Source organism: Oryza glaberrima, chromosome 7 (genome assembly GCF_000147395.1).
Source record: "Oryza glaberrima chromosome 7, OglaRS2, whole genome shotgun sequence".
Classification (NCBI taxonomy): domain Eukaryota; kingdom Viridiplantae; phylum Streptophyta; class Magnoliopsida; order Poales; family Poaceae; genus Oryza; species Oryza glaberrima.
This window is the reverse complement of record NC_068332.1, coordinates 733,673-744,592: the sequence shown is the minus strand read 5'-3', so window position 1 is coordinate 744,592 and position 10,920 is coordinate 733,673. Positions and strand designations below refer to the sequence as shown.

The 10,920-nt window shown below is 44.6% G+C and overlaps 1 protein-coding gene across 1 annotated transcript; it reads left to right on the top strand.

The window, feature by feature from the left end:
* The first annotated feature begins 3,819 nt into the window (after positions 1-3,819).
* Positions 3,820-4,707, top strand: LOC127779652 (uncharacterized). The gene is made up of 2 exons (XM_052306489.1): positions 3,820-3,989; positions 4,085-4,707. The coding sequence occupies exons 1-2, from the start codon at positions 3,820-3,822 to the stop codon at positions 4,575-4,577; spliced, it is 663 nt and encodes a 220-aa protein (XP_052162449.1). The 3' UTR covers positions 4,578-4,707.
* The last annotated feature ends 6,213 nt before the right edge of the window (positions 4,708-10,920 follow it).

Genomic DNA, 10,920 nt, shown 5'->3' with positions numbered 1-10,920 from the left:
CCATGCTCTCGGAGCCTGCTTAAGTCCATACAATGCCTTTCTGAGTTTCAACACTTTTGCAGGATTTCCTTCATCTACAAATCCTGGAGGCTGGACCACGTACACATCTTCCTCAAGTTCACCATTCAGGAAAGCAGATTTCACATCCATATGATGTATCTCCCATCCACTCTGTGCTGCAAGAGCAATCAGCATCCGAACTGTCTCCATTCTTGCAACCGGAGCAAACACTTCACCATAATCAACACCAAACTGTTGAACATACCCTTTAGCAACTAATCTGGCCTTATACTTAATGATAGCACCACTTGCATCCCTTTTAATCTTAAACACCCACTTCAAACCAATTGGCTTTACTCCAGGAGGTAATTCAGTAAGTGTCCAAGTTTTGTTACCCTCAATTGAATTCATTTCTTCAATCATTGCCTTTCTCCAACAACTCTCATTCTCAGCCTCAGCAAAACTAGCAGGTTCTTCAGTTGCCATAAGACATTGATCACCATAGTCGAAATCAAGGATTGGAGTTGTCGTTGCAAGTGTGTTTGCCACTGTTCTGTAGCGTCTTGGTGCTTCATCAGTCCCCTCACTAGCGTCACTTGGACGAGAACAAAATTCCACCCCCGGTGGTAGGCTCGACGCAGGTCCAAACGCCTCTTCTCCTGCCGATACTGCTACCGGCGTGCTTGGTGAGGTACTGCCAGCTGCTTGCTCCGTCGCCTGGTTAGGCGAAACACCCCCATAAACCGGCACTGTGTAATTCTCAACTGAAAACTCCACAAATGCATCTGAGGTAGCTTCTTCCTCATCTCCATGACCACCCCAGTCCCAGAATGTCGTTTCATCGAACACGACATCACGCGACACACACACCCGTCGCGCCACCGGATCATACATCCGGTAAGCTTTTGATCCTTGCTCGTAGCCGATGAAAACCATCCTCGTGCCACGATCATCAAGCTTCCTCAGATTGGGCTTCGCCGTCTTGACATGGCCCACACAACCAAAGACTCGCAGGTGTTCGACAGTAGGACGCCGACCATACCACGCCTCATATGGTGTTACTCCATCAAGACTCTTCGTCGGCGATCGGTTTAGCACATACACCGCAGCCACCACTGCCTCTCTCCAGAAATGCGCCGGCATTCCCGCGGCCTTCAGCATAGACCTCGCTGTTGCCACCACGGTTTGGTTGTGTCGTTCCACAACACTGTTCTGCTGCGGTGAGTAGGGTGCCGTGAGCTGCCGCTTCACCCCTCGATCTGTGCAGTACTCCATGAACTCCACAGAAGTGAACTCACCCCCGCGATCAGTGCGGAGTGCCATGAGCTTGCGGTTGCTCTCCATTTCCACACCAGCCTGAAACTGTTTGATTGCTGCCGCTGCTTCGTGCTTGCCGGAGAGAAGCCGAATCCACATGTGACGGCTCATGTCATCAACTAGGAGCAGGAAATATTTCCTACCGCCTGGTGTCACCGGCGAGATTGGCCCGCAAAGGTCACCATGCACTAGCTCAAGTGCTGTCTGAGCTCTGTACTTTGCCTCCTCTGGGAATGGTGTGCGTCGCTGTTTGCCCGCTAGGCACCCATCGCACAGCTGATCCACATGGTCAATCGGTGGGAGACCACGGACCATCCCTCCTTGCGCCAGCCTCCGAAGTGCCTGAAAGTTCAGGTGTTCGAAACGAGCGTGCCACCGCCACGCCATCTCGGTGCCGCTCGCCGTCATACAAATTGGGTTTGCAAGGTTTAATTTGAGAACATACAGATAGCTGGAATCACGGTTTACCTTCGCCAACAACATCCCATCCGAATCGCGCAGTGTGAAAACACCATGCCAAATGCGTGCATCGTAGCCGCGCGCGTCGAGGCGACCTACACTGATGATGTTTTTTCTCAGCTTGGGGATGTAGTACACCGCCTCCAGTGAGCGATGATCACCGTTCTTGCACTGAAACACCACAGTTCCACGGCCCTGGATGTCAATCACTGAGCCATCGCCGAATTTAACCGTGCCCACAATACCAGTGTCAAGCTCCGCGAACACCGAGCGCGCGCCCGTCATGTGATTTGTGGCCCCGGTGTCCAGGAACCACTCTCCAGTCTTCTCCTCAAGCACATCCTCACGGTCCAGCACAACCTTCTTCTCCGTGAGATGGACTTCCTGCACCTTAGGTGTTCGACCCAGTGCAGCCTCACCGGCGAGCGACACACCCATGACGTGCGCCATCAGCAAGGTTGGTTCTTCCTCTGCCTGCGCGTGGTTTGCCTCCGCACGACGCCGTCGTCGTGGTTTGCGACATTGCCTAGCATAATGGCCATATTCATTACAATTGAAACATTTCACCTTGGATATGTCACGACTGCCGCTCCCCCCGGTAGCCGCCTCCTTTCCCTTGGGTGACCCAGTAACTTTGCCCAGGCGATTTTGCGCGCCAGCACCGCCACGGCCCTTGTTGGCGGCTGCGCCTTCCTGCTCCTTCTGCTTCGCGCGCGCCTCCCACTGCTCCTCGGTGAGGTATAGCTTGCCACTGCCACTAGCCTCCTCATCGTCACTGTACGAATCAATCGTGGACAGCCGCCCGACGAGCTCCTCCAAGGCCATGGTCTTGATATCGAGGAGTTGCTCGAGTGAAATTGCCACCGGCTTGTACTTCTTAGGGACAACACGCAGCAGTTTCTTGTTAACATGTTCGTCCTCCATGATTCCGCCCATGTCGCGGATGCCCGCGACGACGGCAGTGAGCCGCATCGCAAACTCCTCCGGTGTCTCTCCCTCCATGAACTGCATCAATTCAAATTTCCGGCGAAACCCTTGCTCCTTGGCCTCACGCACGCGGTCGACACCGACCCGCATGGTCTTGATGGCGTCCCACGCCGCCTTCGCCGTGTCATGCTTCGCTAGCCCGCGCAACATCTCACGCGGCACCGCCTGGAGAATCGCGGAGAGGGCTGCGCGATCGTCGTGGTACTGTAGCCGGGGTCGATCGCCGCCCATAGCCCTTGCGCTTGCAGGTTAACACGCATCAATAGAGCCCAATCCGGGTAATTGGTCCTCGACAGCACCGGGAGGCGGGCCGTGTGCCCAGCGTCTCTCCCGTGTGGCACGAGAGGAAGGTTCGCGCCGTCCATGCCACTCCCCGCGCCGCTGCCACCCGCGCCTCCGCGTCCGCTGCCGCTTCCGCCGCCGCCACCGCCACCACGGCGTCCGGGCGGTGTGTATCGCCCGCCATCATCAGACATCGTCGCAGGACCGTCGTGGTACCGCTCTGATACCAATTGTCAGCTCAACACCCTTGTTTACTCACGCGAGACTGAAGCTAGCCTATGAACTCTGACGTTTTTCAGATGAGAAACAGTATACTGACGAAGAAAAAACTGAGAACAGAGCAAAACAGAGCTTTTTGGTGCTGCGAACTTCAGCAGCTTTTCTGATCTATTTCTTCTTCTCTTTATTTGCGATAGTTACATGCATAACAAACAGCGACATCACCGGATCCAACTACCGAACGTGCCATCCCACGATCCGAATTCGGCTCAGTCTATCTACGACCGAAAAAACTGAAAGACAGACTAGAAAAAAACGAGCTAACTGAACTTTGAACAATTCAGTCGCCCATTACATACAGTATCCAAAGTAAACATGCAACTATCCTAACAAACCGATGAAGATAATGCAGGCCCACAAGATTACTTCCAACAGCTGCTGCCATCCTCGAGCTCGTCAGCCGCAGCCGCGACGCGAAGCCATCCCCGACCACACCCGCTGTCGTCGCACGCATGCAGTACTCGAACTCGGCCACCGCCATCGTCACTCATTGGTATGCTCACCCTGAGCGCGATGGCAGGGAGTGCAGCTCTGGCCTCCGGGAGCGATGGCGGAACCAGTGAGCGGCTTGGGCACGACGGCTGCATGACAAACGAAGGTGAGGGAGCTAGGGCCCAGCGATGGCGACGGTGGCGCCTTGCGTCGATGCGGACGGGAGGAGACGGGTGAGCTGTCAATTTGACGGGAGTGGTATGAAATGAAGAAATTCGCTGTTCTGGTGGTAAACTTACTAATTGAGTGGTAAATTCTTAAAGGTCAGAGTCTTGGATGGTTGGCCGCTTCTCTGCTCTTCCCCTTCGCCGCCGCATCACCGGCGTCCACCATCGTTTGCAACCGCGAACCGCGTCCGACGCTGCCTCCACACGACCCGCTGCCGGCGTCTCCCACCACCACCGTCGGGCGGCCACCTAGCGGCGGTGTCCGCTGGAGATCGCTGCCTCGATGACTCCAGGAGGCGGGGCTTTGATCTGTGGGAGGGCCTCGCGCTGTCGTCGACCTTCTCTACTCCCCGGCGCTGGAAGGAAGGGATCCTCTCCGCAGGTGGAGGGGCACTGACATCCGATGCGGAGGTTCTCCTCGTCCTCTCCATGCTCCCCATCCTCCTGCTCCTCTCTGCGGTGGCGTTGGGAAGTTCGGTTCCTAACGAGCACTGTGCTGGCTTGAGATCGACGGAATCGGAGTCACTTCGCCGTTGCGGGGACGTGTGTTGTTGTGCAGATGAGCGTCTAGCTCACGACACGTTTGTGTTGTGATTTAGTACATGGTATGAGATTTTGGTTCTCGTTTTAGCGTGTGATACCAGCTCAGTGAACATGAAATAAATGCACAAGATGTTTCAAAATGCAGCTGAGGAAAATATTATAAGCATCCGGGCTTATGTCACTGAACTGAAGGAGAGAGAGTTGCAATACCAAAATTAAAGCAGTTGCTCTGTCAGGTTCTGATCGTTTATCTAGCACATATAATCAATTTGCCGTGAAAAAGATATCTTGTTTCACCACTAAAATATGTTTTCTTCTCATCTTCTTACTACAGGTCTTGGAGTTGGAATCGAATGAAGGCAAGACATGACACGGAAGAAGATTCAGAGGAAAATGCAGGATCTCTACACAATATATAAAGTATAAGTGTTGACTGATGAAAACAACTCACAATGCAAGAGATAGTGCTTCTTGTCTCACCGATGACACAAGTGGATTACTGGATGTAGTATTTCTGATTGTTGTGGCTTGAATGTTAGATTCATCCCAACCTGCTTTTATTTGTCTCATTGTCTGACCTTTGATTTTTTTTTTCTGAATTTCTCTAGAACATATTGTGAATCTATCTATCTATTATACACTAAAAGTCCATTAAACTTCCTACAAACGCTCTCAAGCCGTCACGTGGCTTCCTACAAATGCTCCTAAGTTGCCACGTGGCATTCTATAATCTCACCGTTGATGTTCTTTTAAATCGGTGGACCCGTTAATTTTAACCATTAGATCTCCATTAAAAAGTAAATCTATCCTTACTTTTTTTTAAAAAAAATGCCGTGTTTGCTCTAACTAATATATAGATAGAAAAGAAATAGGAGGAGAACATGACAGGAGGTGAGGATCGGGCAGGGTACGTACGTTATATCATTCTTTTTCCGGTGACGTACATTACATACGTTACTACATTAGTATTACTAGAAAAAAAATGCCCGTGCGTTGCAACGGGTATAAATATTTTGGAATTAATATACATTATCCAGCTTGCTTGGTTTTTTTAAGTTGAATACTCCTTGGTTTTAGGCTGAAAGTCCCATTCATTTCTTTTCAACCCTCAGCCTTGTTCGCTAGCTCCATCCGCTCGGCTTGCCTCTTTGGCACGGCCACAAGCGGAGTTGATTTTTGTGTGTTAGACTCAGGATGTTGCAGATGAAAAAATTTAGGTAAGGACGGACGAATCCTTACATACTTTTTTATTATTAGGTACATATTAACACCATAAAAAGTGATCGTGGGCCCTTTGCATGTGCAGCAACCTTTTGTTTCTTTCATGGAAAGAAAGGGCATTAATTTTGTATACTTGAATATGTATTACATCCTATATATCGGTAAGCATATATTTATACAGATTTTTGTGTATATAATATGATTATCTTTACTTTTCGAATTAAAAATGGTTCATTATAAGATTTCAGAATCAATCTGTTGAAGAAAGAGGTGCAATACTGATTTTTCAGCAATGGGATGTGCATGGTAATATGATTTGACACGAGGGAGGGAAAGTAGACCTATTCTAGGATGGGCCTATAGACATTGCCAGCAATAATAGGTGAAAAAAGGCGGGAGATTTGACATGAGGGAGGGAAAGTAGACTTATTCTAGGAGGGGCCCATTAGCCCATAGACATAGTGCTAGCAATAATAGGTGAAAAAATGCAGGAGAGGAAGGTGGGAATCGAACCCTGGTCGGCGAGATGAAAGCTTTCGCTGTTAACCATGTAGGCAGATTACTACATGTGCTACGAGATTACATGGAACAAAGATATAGTATATAAACCTCGGTTTTGGAGTAGATTGAAAACTGTCCGATCCGTCTATTAATCAGATTAAAACGGATTTAGCTAGTGTGGGACGGACGAAAAAAACGCCCAGAATCCTTACATATTTTTTAATTATTAGGTACTAGAAAAATGCCCGTGCGTTGCAACGGGTGAATGTTATTTTAATCTTATTATGGTTCATTGTGAGAATTCGTTTGTATATATATATTTCTAGAAAATCGTGTCAAGTTAGTACGTGGGTTTTTTTCAAGAGATTAAATAATGTCAAGTTAGCATGCGAGTTTTTTTCAAGAGATTTCTTATACGACTCATTATGTATTTCGAAAAGCGAACGGAACTAAAACCCGACTCATATACATATATGTATTTTCAAAAGCGAACGAACTTTATTGTCCAATACGGTTAGAAACATACTCATACACTAATTAAAGAGTTATTACTACATAATTAATGAGTATAACTGTATTTATACTCATGTACGTTGTAACGCATGGGCATTTTTTCTAGTAATAATTAAAGAGGAAAACAATACTAAGTATGTACGTGTATCTGAACCCACTGTATTTCATTGCCCCTGGTTCTCAACTTCTCCTCTTGTTTTCCGCCTGCACGCTTTTCAAACTGCTAAACGATGCGTTTTTTATAAAATGTTTTTATATGAAAGTTGTTTTAAAAAATTATATTGATCCATCTTTGAAAAAAAAAGGCTAATAGTTAATTTATTATGCGCTAATGAATCGCTCCGTTTTCGGTTCTCAACCCAAGCTGCCGAACAGAGCCTAAGTATTACATGTATCTCAACTAATTGTATTTTTTATTCAATTCAATGGATTAGCATCTCTAGGTCATAGATTTTTTCTTAAAAAAAAAAACAGAAGCTCGTGACTGAGGAGAGAAAATATCGTGACTGTTTGTCTGGTCAAACAACCTTATCTCTATCCTTCTCTCGTTTACTCTCTCTCTTTCCCTGCCTTTCTCCGTCTCGCTCCTGTCGCCGACCACAGCGGACACATCCTCTCCTCTCTCGTTCCCTCCGCTCCTCTCTCCCTCTACCCACGAGGCCACGACCCCACGCCAGCGGCCGGCAAGCTACTCCTTGGCGCCAGCGGCTCTCCTTCCGCGCGGCGACGCCTCTCTGCTCCTCGCCTCCTCTCCCTCGCCATGGGGCCACGGGAGGGCTCGACGCTGGCAAGGGCGGCGCCCTTCCCTCCGCCGGATCCAGTGGGAGGGGAGGCAGCAGCGGCCCGGCGTCCAGATCCGTCCTCTTCTACTCCATCTCCTCCTCTCCCTGCGCTCACCCTTCCCGGCAAGGGCACGGCGACTTGAGGCGGCGGCGGCGACGACTCGGTCTTCCGGACTCCTCCCGCTGCCGGCTACGGCATCAATCGGTGACGACGGGCGACGCGGCGCGACATCGGGCTGTAGGTGCGACAAATGCCCTTCTTCTCCTCTCTCTCCTCTACTTTCCCCCGGTGGCTTGGCCGGTGGATCCATTGGTGTTGGAGGTTAGAGATGGCGGATCTGGGAGGTGCAATGGTGACGCCGCCCCCTCCTGTTCTTCCTCCCATCCCAGAAGCAGGAGCAGTCACGGTGGCGATGATAATGAATTACTCTTGTGATTTGTTGATGTTTATTCATGCTTTTTTTTATCCTGAGGATTTGTAGTGTTGTTCATATTTGAAATAAGGATATGGGGATTATTGTTTGTTGTTCATATATTCATCTTCAATTTGGGGATCTTGAGTATTGTATTGGGGGATCTGGAGTACTGAAGTACTCCATGATGAAAATTGGCTCGATTTGAGCCTGTCGTGGGCTTCTTTTTGTGCATTTTTTTATTTGTGCGGTTTTTATTCTTCTCGATCGTTTTTTTCCTCTAGGTTCTATGTCCGATTGGATTTTGTATTGATATTTGAATTTGTGCAATATCCGCATTACGTGATACTGGCGAGGGTGGGAACGGGAGGGAAACGGATTGGAAAATAGCGCAAAAAACGCTCATGTGATCGCGGGTGGGTGGGAACGGGAGGGAATCGGACTGGAAAATAAAGCAAAAAAACGCGCATGGGAAGGGAATCGGACGACGTACGAAAATTCTTGGCAAAAATATCTTAAACTTTTATAATAGGTAGAGATTGAGATATAGATTTCTTTGGCCGTTTGTTTGTAAACAGTACTTTTCTTTCACACTTTCGGCGAACAATACTACCACTACGCATATCGTACGTACACGTACGGGAGTTTAGGAGAAAGTATTAATCGATATAAAATCACATGTTACCGATTTAAGATATTTTTCCCTCATAATTTTTAATATTATTTTTAGTTTAGAGATATGACACATGGCAACCTACGAACGGAACGTTTGTAAGAGTACCATGTGGCGGTTTAATAGTATTTATAGGAAATTTAATGGATTTATTATTACATACTATAAAAGCCCATTAAACTTCCTATAAACGCTCTCAAGCCGCCACGTGGCCTCCTACACCGCAATTTTCTTTTAAATACGTGGACCCGTTAATTTTAACTATTAGATTTCCATCTCGAAGAAAATAAATCTGGTATCCCCACCACCAACACCGTACGTACATTAGGTAAAAAAACCCAGTACGTACTCCTTCCATCCTCCGAATCTCCCCTCATCTCCTATTTTCTACCTAACTTATCCTATTTTCTAACTAACACTCAATATATCAAAAATAATTCGGACATTTAAATAATCATAACTCTCAAGTTACAATTTTATTCTCAATTTTTGTCAATTGTTGTGATATTTATAATTAAATATAAAATTCAAAGTCCATATTGCTCATATTTTGTTATCTAAAAATTAGATCATACAACCATTCTAACTACAAATGTCTGGCCTAATGGTACGTCTATAAACACTTCAAAGTCGATCGCCATGTAACACTCTAATAAATTAAAAAAAATCTATGAGTGTAACAAATGAAAATAAAACATCTAACCATCGGTTTGGATCCATTATCTTATATGGTTATATTTCTCTTTTAAAGAAAATCCCAAAACTTCCTCCCTCCCTCCTTCCCTCCATCCCTACCATTCCTTCTATGTTCTTTTTATCTCCGTAGCAATCAAATCCAAAATTATCTTTACGGCAAAAAAAACTCCCACAGATGGACTCCGCCTAACAAGTCTAGCCAGCCTTCTCCTCAAGCTAGCACTTAAACAACATAAATTAGACTTTAAAATAATCTTAAATTTTTAAATTGTTTACTCAATGCATGATATTTCTAAACTATTGTGATTTTCAGTTAAATAAATAATTTAATATGCGTATTGACTTACATTGTGGACCACATCTATCCACTTTGAAGCCTCCAATAAATAAAACAAAAATAATTTCGTGTTGTAAATATTGATATATTTTTTCCTCAACAGTGGATGTAGTTAATTTCTCTTAACATGCATAGAGGGGCTATTTACTTATACTCGATCTTAGATGTGCTTTTATGAATACATGATCCTTTTAGAAATAAATAAACATTCCTAAGACGATCATAACATCTAAATTATACATACGATATCTGATGTCACTAATAGATTAGTGAAAAAGCTTTTATTTATACTTCCTCAGTTTCATACTATAAGACTTTCTAGCATTGCCCATATTCATATATATGTTAATAAATTTTAGACATATATATGTGCCTAGATTCATTAACATCTATATGAATATGGACAATGCTAGAAAGTCTTAATTATAACCTGAAACAGAGGTAGTATCATTTTTTCTCGTCATAACTTATACCCCGTCTAGGAAATATTTGTCATAGACAACAAATATAAAACATTTAAGGGATGCCTTTATCCCACGCCAAGTTGTATGGTCTTAACCCATTTATATTTCCATTCAAAATCAGAGATGGCTGCTTGATGGAATGGAAATCTAGAAAAAAAATAACATGATAAAAATTATTGAAGACTGAACTTTCTTTTTTCTAAATTTAACATTCTCTTTTTGAATTTGAAACCCAGTCTAAATAGCAATGTTCAAATATTTTAGGAGTACTGATATAATCAAAATAACTAAAATTTTAAATAAAATATAACAAAAAAATTTGTCCTTTCTTTTGTCATTATGTTGGAAACAAAACCTAACATAATTTCAGTTTGAAGTATACAAACGTAAACTACAACTTGGGAGCGATAAAAGTCTCATTTTCTAATATATTTTCTGATTGAGAAAAACATTTACCGCTAAACCGTAATTTCATACTGCAATACTATATACTTACAATTAAATCAATATTTCAACATATTCATCTCATTTAATTAGATCATGCAGTCGTAGTAGCCATATTTTTAATAGAAAATATATGTAATTAATATATCCTAAAATCCATAAAAACATATATAGTATACAAAAGAAAATTTCTTACTTAGAGTTTAGAAAATGCAAAAATAAGATATCCTAAATATTAAAAAAATAAACACATTATGTTCAAATGATATATAGTTTCGTAAATATTTTTTTTATAAATCCAAAACTGCACGGTTTTAAGTAATTTTAGTTTAGAATTTATACACCGATGA